This window comes from Neomonachus schauinslandi, chromosome 10 (genome assembly GCF_002201575.2).
Source record: "Neomonachus schauinslandi chromosome 10, ASM220157v2, whole genome shotgun sequence".
NCBI lineage: Eukaryota > Metazoa > Chordata > Mammalia > Carnivora > Phocidae > Neomonachus > Neomonachus schauinslandi.
Genome location: NC_058412.1, coordinates 70,817,557 through 70,842,019, shown reverse-complemented (window position 1 = coordinate 70,842,019; position 24,463 = coordinate 70,817,557). Strand labels below are relative to the sequence as shown.

At 35.9% G+C, this 24,463-nt stretch overlaps 1 protein-coding gene across 2 annotated transcripts in view; it reads left to right on the top strand.

The window, feature by feature from the left end:
• The window catches only part of GTF2A1L (general transcription factor IIA subunit 1 like), a 51,963-nt gene that overhangs the window by 4,519 nt on the left and 22,981 nt on the right, over window positions 1–24,463 (top strand). For both annotated transcript variants that reach the window (XM_021701138.1, XM_021701139.1), the window contains 3 exons: window positions 7,406–7,461; window positions 9,481–9,565; window positions 10,615–11,201. In XM_021701138.1, coding sequence (XP_021556813.1) covers window positions 7,406–7,461; window positions 9,481–9,565; window positions 10,615–11,201 — 728 coding nt within the window. The remainder of the gene's footprint in view (window positions 1–7,405; window positions 7,462–9,480; window positions 9,566–10,614; window positions 11,202–24,463) is intronic.

Sequence of the window (24,463 nt, the reverse complement as noted above, 5' to 3'; positions counted from 1 at the left end):
GGCGCCCTATGCTTTTGTTTTTAACTTAACTATTTTATTAGGTCATCCCTTTTATTTCTCTATTTAAATAACATTTTTTCTTTATTGAAGAACTTTAAAGAATTTTTTTTTTTTAAACCTTGGAGTGACTTGGAGGGTGGCCAGTGTGGAGGAATGAAAGACTAGACTGTTTTTTATCAAAAGCAGTTAACACTGCTCAGGTTCTTTGTCATTCAAAATTGCAATACTTGATTTTGCCGCAAGATGGTAATATTACCAGTGATTTAAATCACAAAATAGTCTTGCAACTAATATGTCTAGCTGGCTTTCATTCTGTACTGTATTCTTATTTTCTTTCTTGGAAGTTAGAATAATAGAAATAATTACATTTAAACAAGACAGTTTTTATTCTTTTCTACATCATTTATAATGAAAAGGTTTAGGAGGCAGTACCTGTATCCTTTAAAAACGCATTACAGGCCTTGTTTTTATCCCTCTTCATTTCTAGGTTCCCTATAATAAGATTCTTGAAGTAAATAGCCTCATAAAATTGAAGTACTTCTTAATTATATCTTCTCATTGTAGGCTTTTGAAAGCCTGATTAAAATAACCTAAACTAACTTACTTCTACAGCCTTTTTATCTCTTGATAACAAGTTCAAATTAAATCTACAATGGAGTAAGTTATTTGCCTTTGTTCTATCTTTAAAGCTTTTGCCCTGTCATATTTTCTTTGACTCTATTATCCATTTGCTTAATAATTTCCTGTATCTTCAGTTGTCAACTTTTTTTTTTTTGGGGGGGGTCTCAGGACCCCTTTACACTCTTAAAACTTGAGGACCTTGAAGAGCTTTCTTTTATGTGGGTTGTTAAGTATCTATCATATTAGAGATTAAAGCTGAGAAATTTAAAAATTTTATAAATTCAAAAAATTCTTTATATGTTAACATAATAACATATATTTGTTAAAAGTAACTATTTTCCAGGGGCGCCTGGGTGGCTCAGTCATTAAGTGTCTGCCTTTGGCTCAGGTCATGATCCCGGGGTCCTGGGATCGAGCCCTGCATCGGGCTCCCTGCTTGGTGGGAAGCCTGCTTCTCCCTCTCCCACTCCCCCTGCTTGTGTTTCCTCTCTCGCTGTGTCTTTCTCTGTCAAAAAAACAAAAAACAAAAACTATTTTCCAGAACAAAAAGTATTTAATGAGAGGAGTGGCATTGTTTTTCTTTTCTGTAAATCTTTTTAATGTCTGGCTTAATACAAGGCAGCTGGATTCTCATATCTATTTCTAAATTCAATCTGTTGTGATACGTAGTAGTTTTGGCTAAAGTATATGAAGAAAATCTAGCCTTCCACGGGTGTATAATTGGAAAAAGAGGGGTATTTTAATAGCAATTTCAGGTAACTTGATACTATACTAAAACTCAACAAGTGGTAGTTTCTGAGAGCTTAGTTACAAGGTGGAATCTGAAACTTAATCAGTGGACTTTTTGTAATGTTAAAGTTCACTGGTGTGTCTCGCACTTTGAAGGACTCCTTAACCTGTGTGTGATTTTTGTAACATACGTTAGTTATTTGGAAAATATTGTTTCACTCAGTTACGCACTTGACACTTTCATTATACAAGATAAAAAAATACTATTAATATCACCACACATTTCATCAGAAAAGTATTGGGAAGCTATCATGCTCACTGTGGTGGATATAAAGTTTACAAAATTAAGATTTTTAGTTGAAAGCTTGAATTTTACCATTGCCAAATAAAGACTGTCAGTTTGTTTTTCTTGAAGTGATGGGCACACTTGGTTCATTTAAAAAAAAAAAAAATGACTGCCAAAGAGACATGTCTGAATAACCATAGTTTGTGTCACTTATTCTTTCAAGTAAAAATAGTGTTTCTTGAAGAGGTGAGATCAGCTCTCAACTTAAATAACAGCACCAGTCCTTTTCCATATACTTCCTTGTGTATCTGTATGCTGCAGAAATGCTTTGTGTTCTTCCCATTTCATCCCACATTATTAAAAGGAAGTATCCTTGAGGGTTGAAATTTCATAAAAATAATTCTTTATGGTTACATTCAGGAACTTCTTTAGTGAAACTGTTTTATTGTTGCTGTTTTTTTTTTCTCTTTTTTACTGTGAGTGAGCAGTGATGGAGAACAAATAAACTGACCACTAGTCAGGTTTGGTAATACTGCCTTAATTCATGCTAAGGTGCCTTCACTTTTTTTTTTTTTTTTTTTAAGATTTTATTTATTTATTTGACAGAGACACAGCAAGAGAGGGAACACAGGCAGGGGGAGGGGGACCGGGAGGTAGTGGGGGAGAAGCAGGCTTCCCACTGAGCAGGGAGCACGATATGGGGCTTGATCCCAGGACCCTGGGATCATGACCTGAGCCACCCAGGTGCCCCAATTACTTTTTTTTTTATTTTTTTAAAGTAGGCTCTACACCCAGCATGGAGCCCAACACAGGGCTTGAACTGATGGCCCTGAGATCAGGACCTGAGCTGATATCAAGAGTCAAATGCTTAGGGCACCTGGGTGGCTCAGTCTGTTGAGCCTCCGCCTCTTGGTTTGGGCTCAGGTCATGATCTTGGGGTCCTGGGATGGAGCCCTTCATCGGGCTCTGTGCTCAGTGGCAAGTCTGCTTGAGATTGTCTCTCTTCCTCTCCCCCTTCCCCCTCTGGTGCACATGCAGTCTCTCTCTAAAAAATAAAATCTTTAAAAAAAAGAAGTTGGAGATTTAACCGATTGAGCCACCCAGGAGCCCCAAGGTGCCTTCACTTTTACTCATCAGTGCTCTGCACTGTAAGTGCAAATGTCAAAGAACAAAAAAATTGAGAAGTGAAAAAATAATTTTTATTGTCTTGGTATTATAAAAATATTTTGACCTTGTGAACACAGTGAAAGGGTCTCATGGACCCCTGGGGGTTTGCAAGAACTGCTATTCTATTCTTAGGGTGATTATATATAGTTTATAATCCACTTTTTGAAAAAGACGTAATGTTTTTAGAACTTTACATTCACAACAAATTTAAGAGAAGGTACAAAGATTTCTCATATACCTCTTGCCCCCATTCATGCATAGTCTCTTCAGTTATCAACATCCCCCACCAGAGGGGTACATTTGCTACAATGAACCTACGTTGACATACCATAAACACCCAAAGTCCATAGTTTGTTACTGCTCTTGGTGTTGTATATACTATGTGTTTATGCAAATTTATAATGACTTGTATCCATCATTACAGTATCATACAGGGTATTTTCATTGTCCTAGAAATCTTCTGTGCTCCTCCTATTCATTCTTTCCTACCACACCAACTCAGGGCAACCATTGATATTTTTATTGTCTCCATAGTTTTACCTTTTTCAGAATGTCCTATAGTTGGAATCAATCATGTAGTATCTAGCCTTTTCAGATTGGCTTATTTTACTTAGTAATATGGTGTTAGGATTCCCTCATACCTTTTTGTGGCTTGATAGCTCATTTCTTTTCAACACTGAATAATATTCCGTTGTCTGGATGTGCCAGTTTATTTAATTGTTCACCTACAGTTTGCCAAGTTTTGGCAGTTAGGAATAAAGCTGCTGTGTGGAGGTTTATGTGTGGATGTAAGTTTTCAACTACCAAGGAGAGTGACTACTGGGTTGTATGCTTAGTTTTGTAAGGAACCACCAAATTGTCTTTAAAAGTGACTGTGCCATTTCACATTCCCACAAGCAATGAGTGAGAGTTCCTGTTGCTCCACATCCTTGCCAACATTAGGTGTTATCAGTGTTCTGGATTTTGTCCATTTTAATAGGGATGTAGTGGTATCTCATTGTTTTAATTTGCATTTTCTTGATGACTTATGATGTGGAGCATATTATATGATTATTTGCCATTTATATCTTCTTTGACGAAGTGTCTTTTAAGATCTTTGGCCCATTATTTAATTGGGTTGTTATGGTTGAGTTTTAAGAATTCTTTGTGTATTTTGGATAACAGCCTATTATCACATATGTCTTTTGCAACATTTTTTCCAACCTGTGTCTTTTCATATTATCCTGATGTTTTTTTGAAAGGAGTTTTAAATTTTAATAAAACCCAGCTTATCAGTTATTTCTTTCATGGATTGTACCTTTGGTGTTGAATCTAAAGTCATTGCCACACTCATGGTCATCTAGATTTTCTTCTATCTTCTAGGAATTTTGTAGTTTCGCATTTTACATTTAGGTCTGATCTATGTTTAGTCATTTTTTTTTTTTGAAGGGTGTAAAATTTATGTCTAGTTTCATGTTTTTTGCATTGGATAGCCAGTTCAGCCATTTGTTGAAGAGACTATCTTTGTGCCATTGTATTGCCTTGGTTTCTGTGTTAAAGATCAGGTTGACTATGTTATATGGGTCACTTTCTTGGCTCTCTGTTCTGTTCCATTGATGTATTTGTCTGTTCTTTCACCAGGTAACACGGTCTTGATTACTGCAGCTTTCTAGTAAGTCTTGAAGTGGGGTAGTGTCAGTCCTCCAACTTTTTCCTCCTTGAATATGACACTGGCTCTTCTGGGTCTTTTGCCTATAATCCACTTTTGAGAGAGAAATGGGATTTCAATAATAATAACCTCAGAATAATAGGTGTAAACTAGGACTGTCCTGGGTTAACTGGGACATGGAGTCACTTTGTCTATGATTGTCCTATTTCTAGAGCAATTCAAATCTGTGTTATTTGGTCTTCATGTCACATAGTTTTTTGATGAAACTATCATCAGTCATTGTGGGATCAAGAAAGGGAAGAATAGGAATTTTGAGAGGTTTGTGATACCTTTCATCTTTGAGCGTTCAAACTCCTTCAGATACAAACTATATGTCCAGTTCTTGAATTTAGATCTGGTGAAAATTTCAGCAATGCTGTTGGTTCTTGATGTAATTTGAGGAATATTCAATTTGGTTATCAGAGATGGGCATGTGTTAATGAGTAGTCACAAAGAATATTGACCAGTCTTTGCACCTCTTGAGTCATGTGACGTGGATATTAAGATTTGTAATGGTTTAAAGCAGGACCAGGAATTGTGAAGTTAGTAACTGCCTTTAATGTAGCAAAGACTTCTTGTTGTATAGGAAAAAAATAGCCTTGTAAATGTTATTATGTAACATTATCTCTTTCTTAATTTACACTTATTAAATTACATTTGTGGAATTGAATTCTTTCTATATCGTAAAGCTATTGTTTGTGAAATTTAATATTTCTAGAATATATACATGAAGACCAAAATTCTAACACTATTAGTTTTTTTTTTTTTTTAATTTTATTTATTTATTTGACAGAGAGAGACACAGCGAGAGAGGGAACATAAGCAGGGGGAGTGGGGGAGGGAGAAGCAGGCTTCCCGCCGAGCAGGGAGCCCGATGTGGGACTCGATCCCAGGATCCTGGGATCAGGACCTGAGCCGAAGGCAGACGCTTAACGACTGAGCCACCCAGGCACCCTCTAACACTATTAGTTTAAGTAAAGACACATATTCAGTTAAAAGTTAATTGGTTATTGAAACCATCTTGAATATTTTAAAAAGCGTGTTTCAGGCACATATAATGGTATATATAATTTGTGAAAGTATGCAAATGGTGCATTTAGTATCAAAATTAAGTAGGAGCTGCATGAAACTTCACTATAAAACTGTTCAATGCTTTTACTCTGATGACTATAAAGAAACTCTTAAACTCTTATAGCTCTATTTGATTTATATAAGATTAGAGAATTATCCTTTAGGATTTATTGCAAGGTATTTAAAAGAGGAGGGTTGTTGCTATTTTTCCTCAAGAAGTTCATTTAACTGCTTTGGACAGCGTGTTAACAGATTTTTATTTCCTCTCCGGCTATGGCTTCAGCTGTACTAGCTTAAGCTTCGCTCACTTCAGCTAATTAAGACTAATACCCTTGTGTTCCTGCCACACCAGTTCTTTCTAATTTAGCCTTTCTAAAAGAATGCCTGTTAATAAGCAAAGCCATAGATGAACAGAGGATAAAAATAATTTTCTGCTACATTAATCATCAGTCTCTGTAGCTTCACTTCTGTTGTTCTAACGTGGGAAGAATGGTTAGTTTAAAAAAAATATTTGCTCTTCTGAGTGACTTGTTCATGATGGAGCCATTTTAGTGTCAAGCAAATTTTTGGGACAATTTAATGTGGTATGTGAAAAAACACCATAATAAACATTACATTTAATATATGTGCTGCATAGGGCGCCTGGGTGGCTCAGTTGGTTAAGCAACTGCCTTCGGCTCAGGTCATGATCCCCGAGTCCCGGGATCGAGTCCCGCATCGGGCTCCCTGCTCGGCGGGGAGTCTGCTTCTCCCTCTGACCCTCCCCCCTCTCGTGCTCTCTCTATCTCATTCTCTCTGTCTCAGATAAATAAATAAAATCTTTAAAAAAAAAAAAATATATGTGCTGCATAAACATGCTAAAACAGTCTCTTTTTTATTAAAAGGCAAAATGATACTATCATAGTCATGTTCAGCTAGGTAAAATGAACCTTGAGGTAAACTTCAAGGTTACATTGATCAACTGAGGTCTTTCTACTATAGTTACTATTTGTTCTTTACACTTATTTTTTAATGCTTCCCTTTCCAACCATTAGGTCAATGTTTTAGCTGTATTATAAACAAAGAGATAGCATAGAAAATTGGTAGGTAATAAAGAAAAGATATGTGAGGTTGCAACTTTAATGCAGGTTGGGGTGGTCTTTTCCTAGGAATTTGTTCTCGTAATTTTTTTAGTAGTCATACTTGTTTCATGCAAAGACTTGTGGGGATGTGTTCTTACTCATTTATTCCTAAAACTGTGTAGTTGTGCTGGCTTAGTTGGCTAAAGTATTGTAAATAACTTTTTCATGAAATGAATGAATTGGAAATTCTTTTGAGCCTATAAAATTTAGAATGGTTTATGTTGGGTTACATTCTTTGCTCAATAGTACAGTCTTTGGGAAATGTGCTACTTGAATAAATACTACTTTTTCTCCCCTATCAAAAGTTGTAATGGACATCTAGTGCTACATTGACTTAATAAAAATAACCTAGGTATTTTCTTACGGATTTGGATTTCTGTATACGGTATACTTTGTAACAATGAAATATTTTCTTTCGGTACTTAAAACAGGTTAGTTGTAAAATCTTTATCTGAAGTTTTTGGGGAAAAATAAAATTAAATTCATTTATCTCACTTGCAATTAGGAAGTTTAGAATTCACCATGGTGAGACATGTTAGTGATGGAAAACATTTTTTTTTAAATTTTATTTTATTATGTTAATCACCATACATTACATCATTAGTTTTTGATGTAGTGTTCCATGATTCATTGTTTGTGTATAACATCCAAGCTATACTTAGCAGTTTTATTAAACTGGCAAATTGTAACGAATGTATAATGTTTATTTTGTTTTCTATACAGCATCATTAGTTATTCCTGCTGGTAGACCTCTTCCCAGTTTTACTACAGCAGAACTGGTATGTAGCCTATTTGATATATATTTTTAAGTATATGCCTTACTTTCAGTGAATGGTAGCAGGAGGCTGGGCATAGATGTAATTCGTAATCTCCCATTTGAATGAGAAAAGATATAGTAAGGGATGGGGAGACAGAAATAACTTCTAAAACATACATGTTGCAAAAACTGAGGAGTTTCAGAATTGACATTTTGTTTACCAACTTTTCCTGTCTTCCAGAGCAGTTGTTAGCAGTAGTATCTATAAATACTATTGTTGTATCTACAAGTTCAGGAAATTTCTGAAGTTAAATTCTATGGAGTTTTAATACATGGTATAATGTTATATACTAGGTAGATCCTAAATAGATGATGTTGATACTTTCTGATTTTTTTTTTTTAGTAAGTTGAGCCACATAATAGTTCTTTTTATTTAAGTGGAGTATTTTGGTCATTTTTTATCTTTGTGTTGTAGAGATTTAGAGTATAGGTTTCTCCCCAAAGATTTGGGGCAGAAAATAAAATTACAACTTGTATATAGAAAATTGAGTAGTTTTCAGGTGGGGAAAAATAGCACTTTTCCTCTTTTACCTTTCTCCAGTGGTATATAATCCATTGTTTTTCATCTTCTTTCAGCCCACTTTCTGGGCCAAAAGGTTTGGTGGGCCATTAATTTCCATTTCTTCATTAAAAACAAAACCACACCTCTTACCAGGATTTTTGGAAAGAATGGTGTTGCTTTTGATAGGAGACCAATCTGCTGAAAAATACATCTGCCTTTGAAATTCTAGGGGCTACTTTTTCTCCTGGTTAAAGAAATAATACACTTCTAAATAGTAAAAACAAATTTATAAAGTAGAAAGTGAAAGAGCCCTGAAATATTGTACCCCAAAGATAACTGTTTTAACTATTTGATGTATATCCATCTAGCATTCTTTTGTGAAAATTACATTAATTTTCAGGGTAAAAGTACGCTCATTCTCTGTGCTGGTTCTGTAATGTTTTTACTTAGTAATATAGATGGATCCTTTTCACTGCCAGTTATATATTGACCTTAGTGGGTGTATCAGTTTCATTAACTGATATTTTATTAAGGGACATTTAAATTATTTTTAGTTTTTTTTCCTAATATAATTGATTATACTTGTAGATAAGTTTTTGTGTATTTGGGTGATAATCAGGTAATGAGGATACATTCCTAGAAGTGGAATTTCTGGGTCAAAGATTATGCATGTTTTCAATTGGGTTATATATTATATAATTGCCCTCCGAAAGGATGGTACATACATACTCATATAAGCAGTGGTCTGAGAAAACTGGTTTTTATCACATCCTTACCAACACTGGGTGTTACTAATCAATCTTATAAATTTTTGTAGGTCTGGTAGGCAAAAACTTTTTTGTCTTTTGACTTAGCATTTGAAAAAATTAAAAACCCTGAGGTTTAATTCTTTTTTTTTTTTTTTTTTTAAAGATTTTATTTATTTGAGAGAGCACAAGCAGGGGAAGTGGCAGGCAGAGGGAGGGGGAGAAGCAGGCTTCCCAACGAGCAGGACTGGGGGATCATGACCTGAGCTTAACCGACTGAGCCACCCAGATGCCCCTGAGGTTTAATTATTCTAAAAAAAAAATTGTACGCTATTGTATTAACTAATTTAAAGTACCATTAGTGATCAACCTATGGATTAGAGGACTCCTATAAACAGCTGTGGTTCTTGTATCTGACAATTTGAGGATCACGGACTCGGGCAAACCTGTGTAGTGGAGAAGTTATAGGAGTCAGTGTTCATACTGTTTACTAAGACTTTACTGGCTTCATTGTGAATAGCTGTAGAACAGAATTCTTTTTATCCTTAATGAGATGATCTAAATCAAATATTGAAAAGCTGTTTTGTTCAAAGAACTTAGCCCCAATGTTAAATGTCCAACCATTGTCCTGTTGTCCTGAATCAGACTTTTTTTTTAGTCCCTGTGAGATCAGGAAAAAAAGATAAAAAGGAAAGCCTTTTTCTAACTTTCTAATTAAATTTCTCATATCTAGAGCACCTCAAACTCTAGTGCAAGCTTCACTTTTCCTGGTTATCCTATTCATGTGCCAGCAGGTGTGACACTGCAGACTGCGTCTGGTAAGAGTATAGTCCCCATTAAATTTTTTTTTTTTTTTTTTTTTAGCATTGGTACTGAATGCTGGATGTTAATTTTCATGATTTTTAATAAACTGTATACCAGAAGTTACTGAAGTTACAGGAACTTTTAATACAACTTATTTTAAAAACAATAATAAATGGTGGTTATTCCTGTTGTGGAGGGCAACCTACCATAAAAGACACTGTCCTAGGTCTGTCCTGTAACTTATTCCCATTTTTCTTTCCCAGCATTATAAAAGATGCTTTATATATGTTTTTAAAATTCAAATCAATCATCTAAATTTTGACAAAAACAAAATAACATATCTGTGTCCCTGCTAGCTCTAATCCAGAAAGACTAAAGATGACATTGATCAACCTTTGCCTCCTTTCTTCCTGGAGATCATGTAATAGAATATCCAAGAAGTTTAGAGATTAACCAAACTTTGCTTTTTCGAGTACTCTGTCTTGATTTGAAAGAGAATCCTATCTATTCTTTAGGTTTTTACAACGTTTAAAGCACCTAACTCAGTGCTCAAAAAAATAAATTTCTTCCTCCTCCTTTTTAGTGGTGTTTTAAAGGAAAAAAGTGGGGGAGGGTATTTGATAGCTTTTGAAATTACTAAACTCTTTTTGGATAGCGTTGTCTTACAGTAGTTACATGGTATCTTAGATCTTAAATTTATGTGAAATACATTCTCCATTATGTTTATTAAAATCCCAATTTGGGTTGGTAACATAGTAATTTATCAGACGATGGGATAGGTCCATGGAGTAAATATTAGTGGCCTATATGTATCTCAAAATGTGCCATATAAGCAATAGTAAGAAAAGGCTAGAGTTCAAGTGAGATGGCTTTCATTGGTAAGAATAGAGTAATACATGTTTATTGTCGAAAACACAATCTGAAGAATAAAATAAGAACTCGTAGAGATAACTATGAGCATATTGATGTGTTTTTGGACAGCCTGTTGTGCCTGCGGGTTTCTTTTTTTTTAGAGGAAATTAGGTTGCTATCATACTTAAGGTATTGTTTTCTCCTTTTTGAGGTCACCTTTATAAAGTCAATGTACCAATTATGGTGACACAGACTTCTGGAAGAGCAAGTATTCTCCATCCAATCCAGCAAGTATTTCAGCAGCTCGGGCAGCCTTCAATAATCCAGACCAGTGTTCCACAACTGAACCCATGTTCTCTCCACGCGACTGCTGAAAAATCAAAGAGAATAGAAACTGTGCTCCAGCAACCCACAATTCTTCATTCTGGGACAGTGGATAGGAAACATTTAGAAAATGCCACCAGTGATATACTTGCTCCTCCTGGAAATGAGCGTGAAATCATGTCTGAAGCTTTGTTGAGTCAGCCGGAAAGCTCTCAGTATATCCATCTTCCAGGTGTTGTGTTTCCTCCACAGGTCTCTCAGACAGACATGCACAGGGAGCCAGTGCTCGGTGTTGCAGGCAGCATGACTCAAAATCTGAATGGTGGGCCCCTCTCCACTGGCCGACAGGGGCCCCAGCACCAGCACATGTCTGATATTCCGCTTCGTGTTCTTAAAAATAGGATGTTTGGATGTGGTTCTGTAAAGCAGCCAAGAAATACAGAGGAGCCCAGCAGCCTACCTGTCTCAGAGAAGGTAGTTCTCTGTTGAAGTGAATGGTATTAGGGGACAGACAGTGGCGGGTGATTTGACATCCTGAGGTTTTTTTAAGCTGTAGGGTACTCAGAAGTATAAGTGTTCTGTTTTTTCCTTTAGAAGATTATTTATTACTGTTTTTAATATAGCTATCAGTTCTTATAAATGCCCAGCATTTCAAACTTTTAATTTCAGTTAATGAATTAGAAGAGTCTTCAAAAAAAATGGATTTGTTCTAAAGTAATCCATTTTACCTCTCCCTTACATTGTGAGGATGTTTGTGTATAAATTTAAAATATCCAGAGATCAATCCTAATAATTAAATGAAAATAAATGAATATTTTGAGGTAATTCTTAATATGCAACAGAGGTCCAAAGTGTTTTTTTAAAAGTTGCTCTACAGAATTTTCCTAAACTCCCATAGGAAAGTTTTCCCTTATCTTGCTAGTACTTTATTTCTCCCTGCTTGCTGAAATATGAGTTAATGTCTTTTGGAATTCAAACTACTAAAAAATAGCTTCTAATTAACTTTGCTTATTGAAAATAGGTTCGAATTATTAATTTCCAAGGAATTCATAGTGAGGGCAGACAGATTCATGGAGAATTTTGGATGGTAAAATTTAGAAAAAATACTGAATTCTTTTTACATATGTGAAATATGTCTTACAGCTAACTCCATTTATACAGTTTAGTCACATATGCCAACTAATTAAACGTTTATGTGTCTAGCTAATGGTTTAGTGGTCCTCTAGAACTGCTGTACAAACCTGTAGCAGTGGATAGGTAAGTGCTACTTTAACATTTTCCTAGATGGAAGGGGAAGGTACTGGGTACAGTGAAGGGTAATGAAGGAAGAAAATGACTGTCAGAAACTGTTGGACCTGTTTTAGAAAGTTTCTGATGTTTGATGAAGCCTGTTCAAAATCTTGTAGCAAGTTGAGTTTTGGTATAGAGTAGAAAGATTAAAAGGTTTTTTGAGTATTTTTTCATTATATTTTCCACATAATATATAAAATTTGAGAAATGTAGGCTAAACTCATAATTAGGAAACATTTGTTTTTGAGGTAAAAAATAACTGTGAATTTAAAATAAGTGTGTGTTTTCATCACTTAAAATTTTTGGAGGCATTTTTCTCCTGAACTCTGTATGAACTTTGCAGAGTTTTGGTGTGATGATTCAAGGACTTATTCTCCTGTTACTTATGAGATGTCACCTTGTACTTTGTTCTGAAAGGGCAAAATAGATTAGTTAAGGGGGATTAATCAAGAATTGTTTAGGGGATAGTGGTCACGAACTTAGGTTGAAGCCACAATAGGTTCAAATTCCAGATTGACCATTTACAAACAAGCTATGTAAGGTTACTCTCTGAAATTCAGTTAAAGTCTGTAAACTGGGCATGAAACCAACCTCATAATTTTTAGGATTATCAGAGATGATTTGTATAGAGTTTGTAATAGCTTCTAAGCTTTAGATTAGTGCTATTATGCTTTGTAGACATGAGATAAATCAGGTAACTTTTCATATAACTCTTTGGTTAGTTTTAAAATAGAGCTATATTTAAAACACAAACATCCAAATAGTCAAAAGTATTTACTTCATAAGGTGTTTTTTTAATTAATACACAGCAGGGACTTTTCAAATAGTAGTAATCTGATAAAGTTTATGCTGATAAAATTTTCGAAAGAATTATAAATAGGTTTTTTTTTTTTTTAAGTAGCTTTTCAGTAATTCTTATTGCTTAAAGCAAGTTACAATTAAGTACACGTTTACTTGTCCTGTGTAGACTACCAGAGATCTAGTTTCTATGTAGGTTTAACATTCTTACTGTTGCATAAAATATATTCCTGACAATTTTTGATGTGCTCCTATTTTAAAGTATGTATTCTATGTTAGGTTATTCTTATGTGTGGAAATTTTGTTTTATAGTCTTAGAAGGCTACAGAGAACTAGAAACTCAGGTTTTTATTTGAACTCAAAAAGTAGGAGTAGGAGAGAAAGGGGTATGGTAATGTATCTTCTTTAACTATTTTTTATCTCTTGTCTGCCCTCCCCATCATCGTCATTGCCCCACCTCCAAATACTGTCATTTCTGCTGCCTCAACTTTTAATTCTTTACCTGATTGCAACCTCTTAACTTCTTTCTGAGCTCCTCTTTTTCCTCTCTCCTGTTTCCAAAGATTCTGTCCTCAGACCATTTCTCTTCTTACTTGAAGTTTTCTTTGGGCAACCTCATGGATTATTACGGTTTTAAATACCACCTATTTGTTGATGACTAGGTTTCTAACCGTATTACTCCCTTGAGCTTTATTCTCATGTCTATTCGCCTTCTAGACAGTGCTACCTGAATGTCACAGTAATTCACTGGTCCTCTTCAGAGGCACTGCATGCTACCACTGCCCAGCTGGTTTCCCACGCTAACGACTTACAGTTTACTTTTGGCTCTTTTTCCCTCTTATTCTCCTTATATCATGTGCTTTTTAAAAATTATCTTTAAATTATCTTTAAAATTGCTGTAGAGTGTATACAGTTTATCATTTTAACCATTTTTAGCTGTACTGTTTAGTGGCATTAAGTACGTTCATGGTTGTGCAACCATTACTACTATCCATCTCTAGAACTTTTTCATTGTCCCAAGCCAAATCTCTGTTCCCATTGGATAATAACTTCCCATTACCCCTCCATTCAGCCCCTGCTGACTTGTACTTTCTGTCTCTACGAATTTGATACCTCATAACTGGAATCATAAAATATTTATCCTTCTGTGATTGGCTTATTTCACTTAGAAAAAGATTTTCAAGGTTCATCTAGGTCATAGCATGTGTCAGAATTTCATTCCTTTTTAAGACTAAATCATGTCATTTGATAACTTTATTCATAACTTCAGTACTAAATATTTCGGGACTCTCTTCCCTTTTCTCCATCTCTCCTGCCGTTGTCCTCATTGTCTCTCATTTAAGATAATATAATAGTCTCCTAACTAATTTATTAGCCTGTAGTCTGCTTTTTTCACTCCACTCCTCCCAGTCCATCCATTTTAGAAGTTAAAGGCTTAGGCTTCAGGGATCAGAATTATTGATCCCTTCTGCGTCCCTTAATAACTGTGTGACTTGGGCAAGTTGTTGTCTCCTCACATGTAATAAGGGTAATGGTATCCTCGGTGGAGTCCCCGTGGGAGGATTGCAGGAGATGATCAAGGGGAAGTGCTCAGCAGCACACTACCTAGCACGTGGTAGTGTTCAGAGTGTGTTAGCTGTTACCTCAGGGCTTCTGACGGCTACCAGAGATTTACCCAGAATGCAACCTGCTAAACAGGTCACTGATGGTTATTTACCTGCAAGGTAAAGTTCAAGTTCCTTAATGTGGCATGCAAGGACCTCCATGTTCTTTCTCTGCCAGAGTTTCTTACTTTTTCTTCATTTCTTGCCTACTACTTTATTTTTTAAAATTTTTTATTGTTAATCACCATACATCATTAATTTTTGATGTAGTGTTCCATGATTCATTGTTTGTGTATAACACCCATGCTCCATGCAGAATGTGCCCTCTTTAATACCCATCACCAGGCTAACCCATCCTCCCATCCCCTCCCCTCTAGAACCCTCAGTTTGTTTTTCAGAGTCCATTGTCTCTAATGGTTCATCTCCCCCTCCGATTTCCCCCCTTCATTCTTCCCCTCCTGCTATCTTCTTCTTCTTCTTTTTTTTTTTTAACATGTATTATTTGTTTCAGAGGTACAGATCTGTGATTCAACAGTCTTGCACAATTCACAGCGCTCACCATACCACATACACTCTCCAATGTCTATCACCCAGCCACCCCATCCCTCCCACCCCCCACCACTCCAGCAACCCTCAGTTTGTTTCCTGAGATTAAGAATTCCTCATATCATTGAGATCATATGATACATGTCTTTCTCTGATTGACTTGTTTCACTCAGCATAACACCCTCCAGTTCCATCCATGTCATTGCAAATCATTTTTGCCTACTAGTTTAGTGGGAATGCAGAACTGTGAGTGCTTCTCCGTTAACCTTGGCGTATCCTCCTCTCTATTGCTTTTGTTATTCCCTCTGCTTGGTGCCTGAATCTTCTCCTCCCATCCTCCCCATCCTCCTCTCTGGCTAGTTGCTTCTTAGCCACTTAATACTTCCTCCAGAGATTTTACTTCAGTGCCTCTCTACCCCCCCCCCCGCCCTTCATTTTTGGACTGGCTATATCTCTTCTGTGTTATCATTGTACCTTAAGCATGTGTGTGTCATAATGTGGTTAAAAGATACATTAAAGTGTCCTGTTTGCGTTGAGAGGTACATTTTATTAATCTTTGTATACATAGCGCCTAAGAATGTATACACATTCATGTATACTAGAATATACTGTGCCCAAGGTGGGGCTTGAACTCATGACTCTGAGATCAGGAGTCACATGCTCTACCATCTGAGCCAACCAGGCACCCCTAAAATGTAAGCTTTTAAAGAACAAGATCTATGATTAATTACTTGGCTCAGTAGTTCTCAATCCTGGCTAAGTATTACAGTCATTGGGGCATTAGGGGAGCCTGGGTGGCTCAGTCCGTTGGGTGTCTGCCTTCTGCTCAGGTTGTGATCCTAAGGTCCTGGGCTCCCTGCTCAGTGGGAAGTCTGCTTCTCCTACTTCCTCTGCCCCTCCCCACACTTGTGCTCTCTTTCTCACTCTCACTCTCTCAAATAAATAAAATCGCTGGGGCATTAAAAAGTTCCAGTCTACCCCCAAGAGATTTAGATCTAATTAGTCTGGAATAGGGTCCACTCATTAGTGTTAAAGAGCTTTCTGAGGTACTTGTAATAACGTAGTTAAGATTAGGAACCACTGACTTAGATCAGTGTATGAATGAAAAATGGATGGAGTGAGGGAGTAAGAGAATATATAACTTTAAGAGCTTTAATTTTTCTTTCAAATCCATTCTGATACTCCTCTAAAAGATCAGTCATATAAATAGTAAGTTGAATTCAGAACTCAGTTAACTGAGCAAATATTTTTTGAGTCACTGCGTGTCGCTCCTAAATATTTCTAAATCAAAGATTTTTAAACTAGATGTGATATTTTTCGTTATAGGAAAAAAGCTAATTTAACAAAATACTTCTTTGTGTTTGTCAAAATAAGGTACATTTCATGCCAGATAAGAGTGGAGTGACATGGGATGCAATTGTACATGATCAGGTAATAGGTAATCATTATTGCCACTCATTATGTTATGGTAAATATCTGGATTAAATTTCTGTTAGGAATGCAGATGTACGATGCCATTATGATTATAGGCAATTCAATTTTACATAGTTTAGTTAGAAAATGTGAAAAAGGGTGTTATAGCTTAGGTTTCTCTTATATTTATCCCCACATATAGGTGTGAAGTTCTGTTAGTCCTCACTAGCCATTGGAAAAACGCTGTTCTTTAATTAAAAGAAAGCTTAAATTGAAAGGATTGGAAACTGGATTTGGCAAACAAAGCTTTATCTTGAAGCTTCCTATGCATTTGCTTATTGTATTACCGAAACACAGAAGCCATATACAATTGAAGAGACCTTGGTGAAGCTGAGAATCTTGGAAATTACTGAGCTGCCGTGTCTTAGAGCAGAGAAAGAAAGCTGAAGTAGTGCCTCTGTCAGATGACGTCATCTGCACTAGATGACATTTCTTCACATTCAGCTGGAATTCATAGAAGAATCAGCAGTAACTTTCCTTTAACATTCAACAGGATGAAAATATGAATGCTTCTCGGCAGCTAGCATTTGATTTTAATCATTTGTATGCTGGCACCATCAAAAAAGTTGCTATGTTGTGAAACTTTTTATTATTTTTTCTTAGCAAAACTTGGTACTGTCTATAGTGATGGAGCTTCTGAGATGGTTGGCAACAAATGGTTTTGCCGCTTCAGGAAAGAACATTGCTATCTATTTCAGCACATGGCATACGTTAATGCTAAGACACAGCCAATAATTCTAAAAGAAGTCTCATCAGCTGCCATGAAACTCAGATACATTAGAGCAAAAGTACTGAATTATTGCCTTTTCCAAGACATTTGTCAAAAAATGTGGGCAAAATGTTAAGTTCTTCTTCATGCAGAATTTTTCTTTTCAAAGGACAATGCTTGAAGTTCTTAATTGATTGTTGGGGAGACATTATTTTTGAGAGAACGAAAACCCCCTTGTAAGAATTTGACAGGGAGAAGTCCATTGATACAACATGTAGTGGATATCTGGCCATATGAAAGACTTAAATCTTCGTATTCATGATCCTATGGTATCAGTTTTGGATGTTGCTGCAAACCTGCTGGCTATTTTGGTCAAATTACCATCTTAGAAGAAGATTGGAGTCAGATAAGCATATGAACTTACCAGTGCTTGGTGGAAGTGCTTCTGAAGAAGTTGAGAACAACAAAACTCTTGTAGTTACTGATACTAAATTTGTATTTGTAATCTTACTCCTGTCCCAAGTAAACAGGACCTTACTGATTTAAGATAAGATGATGCTACATGAATTTAATCAGAAGAGTCCTGGAATCTTCAACATTCCTTAATAAGCTTAAATTTTTCTTGCAAAGTACTGTGGGAGCTCTGATTAATTTTGCAATAAAACATCTTTTGGGTTGAGGTTTTCAGTACTTGCCACTATTATTTATTTTTTTAAAGATTTTATTTATTTGAGAGAGAGAGAGCACGAGAGAGCACAAGCAGGGAGAGAGGCAGGCAGAGGGAGAAGCAGGCTTCTTGCTCGCTGAGCAAGAAGCCCTTTGTGGGACTCCATCCCAGTACCCTGGGATCATGACCTGAGCTGAAGGCAGGTGCTTAACCGACTGAGCCACCCAGGCATCCCTACTTCTCACTATTAAAACCAAGAGCCAATTTCAACCTGTGGTTTAGGCCTAGGACTAACCTAATCATAATTTATATCACATTTATTGAGGTGGAATTTACATACGATGAAGTTCATGCTTTTTTAGGTACACAGGTTTTAGGTGTACAGTATGAATTTTGACAAACACTTGCAGTTATATAACCAGTGCCAAGCTGAGATACATAACATTTCTGTTACCCCAAAGAGGTTCCTCATGTTCCTTTGTAGTCAATATCCTCCCTCTGCCTCCATTCCCTGTTAGTCACTCACTGATCTGTTTTCTTTTGGTATAGGCTTGCCTATTCCAGAATGTCAAACAGCTGGAATAATACAACATGTAACTTTGTGGTTCATCCATGTTGTTGCATGTATCAGTGCATTGTACCACAGTTTGTTTATTCATTCACCATTTGGACATGTGGATTCTTTCCAGTTTTTGGCATTTGTGAATAAAGCTCCTAAAAACATTTGTGTGCAGTTTTTTTGTTGTTTTTTGGTGTGGACGCAGATTTTCTTTTCTTTTGAGTAAAAATACCTAGGAATGGGATTTCTAGGCCATATGATACATGTATGCTTATAAGAAACCACCACACATTTCCAAAGTGATATTTCCACCAGCAAAGTATGGTAGAATTTTTCATTTTTCCTAGCAATGTATAAGATTTACAGCTACTTGACATTCTTGCTACTTTCATACCGTTTTCTGGAGAAGAGAAGTTTGTGGTTTTAATGAAGTCTACTTATTTTTTCCTTTTGATTTCTGTTTATATATATTAGCTAACCAAAGGTTGCAGAGATCTCATGCATCAAAAAAATTTTTATAGGTTTTACATTTGGGGCTGTGATCCATGCTGGATTAATTTTTGTATATAGTAAAAGGTTAGGTTCTTTGTTCTTTGCATGTGAATGTTCATTTGTTTTAGTATCACTTATGGAAAATACTAGCCTATCTCCACTGAGTTGTCTAAAGCTCATTGAGTGTCTGAAGCACTTCACCTTCAAAAAAAGTAAGTTACTATATGTGTGTGGGTTTATTTATTTTATTTATTTATTCATGAGAGACAGAGAGAGAGAGAGGCAGAGGGAGAAGCAGCCTCCCCGCAGAGCAGGGAGCTCGATGTGGGACTCGATCCCAGGACCCTGAGATCATGACCTGAGCCGAAGGCAGACGCTTAACCATCTGAGCCACCCAGGCGCCCTGTGTGTGGGTTTATTTCTGGACTTTCACAGTTTGATGAATTCATGTGTCTATCTTTTCAGTCATACCACACCGTGGTAGCTTTATCGTGTATCTGGATATCAGAGAGTACAAGTCTCTCAACTTTGTTCTTTTTCAAAGTTGTTTTGGTTATTCTAATTCTTTTGCTTTTCCATATAAATGTGATAATGTGTTTGTCGATTAAAAAAAACTGCTAGGACATTGATTTGAGTTGTGTTGGATCCATAGATCAAGGGGAGAATTGATAACATCACAATAATGAGTTTTCCAATTCATAGATGTGACACGTTTTCTGTTTAGATCTTTAACTTTTCTCATTAATGCCTTGTAGTTCTCAACATACACAGAATGCACGTGTTATTTTTTATCTAAGTATTTTATGGTTTTGGGTGCAATAGTACTAAAAAGTACCAAAAGATAGTACTAAATAGTACTAAAAGATAGTACTAAAAAGTACTAAATGGTACTAAAAGACACTATAAAGAACAACTTTATTCATATTTTATGCTTCATTTGCATTACTTATAAAAATATATTTTCAAAGATAGTGTTATTGAGAAAAAAATTTCCATGGTTCTTTACATACATTGTAAATTTCAAAAGGTTGTGCCAGTTTTCCTGCTACCAGCACTCTGTATCACTGTATTTTATTACATACTTGACAGTTCATTATCACCATTGGTTTTGTTCTATTTTTTCTATTATGGTAAAACTTTATCATTTTAACCCTTTTTAAAACTTTTTTTTTTAAGATTATTTATTTATTTATTTGAGAGAGAGAATGAGAGAGAGAGCATGAGAGGGGGGAGGGTCAGAGGGAGAAGCAGACTCCCTGCTGAGCAGGGAGCCCGATGCGGGACTCGATCCCGGGACTCCAGGATCATGACCTGAGCCGAAGGCAGTCGCTTAACCAACTGAGCCACCCAGGCGCCCCATTTTAACCCTTTTTAACTGCACAGTTAGGTGGCAGTAAGTGCATTCACATTGCTGTGCAACTATGACCACCATCCATTTTCAGAACATTTTAGCTTTCCCAAATTGAAACTCTATGCCTGTTAAATAACTCCCCATCCTTCTCTCACCCCATCCCTGGCAGCCACCATTTTGTTTTCTCTCTCTATGAATTTGACTATTTCAGATACCCCATAGAAGAGGAATCAGATAGTGTTTGTCCTTTTGTATCCCTTGTCACTTAGTATAATGTCTTCCGTGTTTATTCGTGTTGAGGCATGTATCAGAACTTCCTTTTTAAGGTTAAATACCACTCTGTGTAATGTACATACCATATTTTATTTATCCATTCATCTGTCCATGGGCATTTGGGTTGCTTATACCCTTTGGCAATTTTGACTAATGCTACTGTAAATTTGGGTGTACAAATATTTCAAGTCTCTGCTTTCAGTTATTTGGGGGGGTATATAGCCAAATGTGGAATTGCTGGATCATATGGTAATTCTATTTAAACTTTTTAAGGAACTACCATACTATTTTTCCATAGCAGCTGTACCATTTTACTTCCCACCAGTGCACAAGGGTTCCAATTTCTCCACAGGTTCACTAGCACTTGTTAGTTCCTGTTGTTTTATTCCTTTGATAATTGCCATCCTAATGGGTGTGAGGTGGTATCTTATTGTGGTTTTGATTTGCATTTCCCTAATTGTTAGTAATACTGAACATTTTTTTAATGTGCTAACTGGCTATTTGTTTATCTTCTTTGGAGAACTGTCTATTCAAGTCCTCTGTATGTTTTTAAATCAAGTTGTTTTGTTGTTGTTGTAGGATTTCTTATATATTTTGGATATTAACTCCATATATGGCTTGTAAACATTTTCATTTTGTGGGTTGCCTTTTCACTCTGTTGGTAATGTCCCTTGATAGATAAAGATTTTTAATTTTTGATGCAGGCCATTTTATCTATCCCCCCCCCCCCTTTTTTTTGCCTGTGCTTTTGATATCCTTTTTTAAGGAATAATTCTCAAATCCAAAGTCATGAAGATTTTCCCCTATGATTTTTTCTAAGAGTTTTATAGTTTTAGTTCTTAGGTTTAAATCTTTAATCCATTTTGAATTAATTTTTGTATATGGTGTAAGGTAAGGGTCCAACTTCATTCTTTTGCATGTGTTCCCACTGCCATTTGTTGAAAAGACTGCCCTTTCCTCATCGAATGGTCTTGTCATCTTGACAAAAATCATTTGACCATATAATGTGAGGATTTGTTTCTGGGCTCTTTATGCTATTCCACTGGTTTGTTGTCTGTCTGTATGCCAACACCACACTGTTTTGACTACTGTAGTTTTGTAGTAAGTTTTAATATCATGATGTGTTAGACCTCCAACTTACATCTTCTTTTTCAAGATTGTTTTGGTTATTCAGGGTCCCTTAAGATTCAATATGAATTTTAAGATGGATATTCTATTTCTACAAAAGAAATAGGGAGGGTGCCTGGGTGGCTCAGTTGGCTAAGCATCTGCTTTCAGCTCAGGTCATGATCCTCGGGTTCTGGGATCGAGTCCCACATTGGGCTCCTTGCTCAGCAGGAGCCTGCTTCTCCCTCTGCCTCTGCCCCTGCTTGTATTCTCTATCTGTCTCTCTCCTTCTCTCTCCCTCTCAAATAAATAACATCTTAAAAAAAAAAAAAAAAGAAATAGGGATTTGGGTTTTGATAGGGATTGTAATGAATTGTGTAGATGGCTTTGGGTGGCATTAGCAATATTAACTTTTTTTTAAATTTAATTTTATTATGTTAATCACCATACATTACATCATTAGTTTTTGTTGTAGTGTTCCATGATTCATTGTTTGCATATAACAAACACCCAGTGCTCCATTTGCAATATTAACTCTTTTAAATTCATGAACACAGAATGTCTTCCCATTTATTTCTGGCTTCTTTAATTTCTCTCAGGAAAGTTTTACAGTTTTCAGTGAGCAAGTCTTTGGACTCCTTGGTTATGTTTACTCCTAAGTATTTTGTTCTACTTGATGGTATATTAAATGGAGTTGTTTTCTGCCTTTTTTTCAGGTTGTTAATCGTTCGTGTATAGAAATGCACCTGATAATTGTGTGTTAACTCTTGTCTTTTGCAATTTTGCTGAATTCATTCATTAGTTCTGACATTTTTATGTGTGTGGAATCTACTGGGTTTTGTACATGTATGAGATAGTATTTTATGCAAATAGGTAATATTACTTCTTCTTTTCCAGTTTGGATGCCATTTATCTATCTATCTATCTTGACTAATTGCCTTAGCTAGGACTTACAGTACATTGTTGAATAGGAGTGGCAAGAGTGGTCACCTTGCCTTGTTCCTGATCTTAAAGGAAAAGCTCTGAGTTTTTCACCACTGAGCATGCTGTTAGCTGAGGGCTTCTCATAGATGGCCTTTATTATAGTGAAGAAGTTTCCTTCTAGTCCTAGTTGGAGTGTTTTTTAAAAATCATGAAATGAGGGGCGCCTGGGTGGCTCAGTTGGTTAAGCGACTGCCTTCAGCTCAGGTCATGGTCCTGGAGTCCCGGGATCGAGTCCTGCATCAGGCTCCCTGCTCAGCAGGGAGTCTGCTTCCCCCTCTGACCTTCCTGATTTTGCTCTCGATCTCATTCTCTCTCTCAGGTAAATAGATAAAATCTTAAAAAAAATAAAAATCATGAAATGGTGTTGAATTTTGGCAGATGCTTTTTCTGCATCAATTCAGGTGACTGTGTATCCCCCTTCATTATGTTAATAGGTTTTATTACATTGACTTTTCATATGTTGAATCATCCCTGCATCCCAGGAATAAGTCCCACTTGGTCATGATGTGTGATCTTTTTAATGTGCTGTTGAATTCTGTTTGTGTTAGTATTTTGTTTAGGACTTTTGAGGATTGGTGTTAATTCTTCTTTAAATGTTTGGTAGAATTCTCCAGTGGGGCCATCTGGTTCTGGGCATTTCTTTGTTGAGAGATTTTTGATGACTAATTCTATCTCCTTATAGATCTATTCAGATTTTCTATTCATGATCCATTCTTGGTAAGTTGTGTGTTTTTAGAAATTTGTCTGATTTAGGTTATCCAATTTGTTGATATACAGTTCATAGTATTCTCTCATAATTATTTTAATGTAAAATCAGTAGTAAAGTTTCATTTTGATTTTAGTTGAGTCTTAGTTTTTTCTTAATCAGTGTAGCCAAAAGCTTATCAATTTTGCTGATTTATTTTGAAGAACCAACTTTGTTGATCTTTCTTTTTTTTTTAAATTATGTTGTTGATTTTTCTCTATTGATTTTTTTTTTTCCTATTCTTTACTTTATCTCTGCCCTAATTGTTATTATTTCCTTCCTTACACTAGCTTTGGGCTTTGTTCTTCTTTTTCTAGTTCCTTACAGTGTAAATTTAGATTATTAATTTGAGATCTTTTCTTTTTTAATGTGAACATTTATATCTATAAATCTCATTCTTACACTGGTTTTGCTATATCCCATAAGTTTTGGTATGTTGTATTTTCATTTTTATTTGTCTTAAGATACTATCTTTTCCTAAAAGATTTTTTGTTTTTGTTTTGTTTTTCTTTTTCAAGTTTTTATTTAAATTCCAGTTAACATAAAATGTAATACTAGTTTCAGGTGCAGAATTTAAGTAATTCATCTCTTACATACAGCACCCAGTGCTCATCACAGCAAGTGTCCTCCTTAATACCCATCACCCATTTAACCCATCCCCCCTGCCCACCTCCCCTCCAGCAACCCTCAGTGTGTTTCCTATAGTTAAAAGTCTGTTTTCTGGTTTGCCTCTATTTTTTTCTACCCCCCCAACCCATGTTAATCTGTTTTGTTTCTTAAATTCCACATATGAGTGAAATCATATGGTATTTCTCTTTCTCTGACTTATTTTGCTTAGCATAATCTCTCTAGTTCCAGTCATGTCATTGCACATAGCAAGATTTCATTCTTTTGAATGGCTGAGTAATATTCCAGTGGATACATGTATATGTGGATAAAGAAGACCCATTCATCAGGTGATGGACATTTGGGCTCTTTCCATAATTTGGCTATTGTTGATAATTCTGCTATAAACATTGGGGTGCATGTGTCCCTTGAAATCAGTATTTTTGTATTCTTTGGGTAAATACCTAGTAGTGTAATTGCTGGATCGTGGGGTAGTTCTATTTTTACCTTTTTTTTTTTTTTTTTTTTTTTT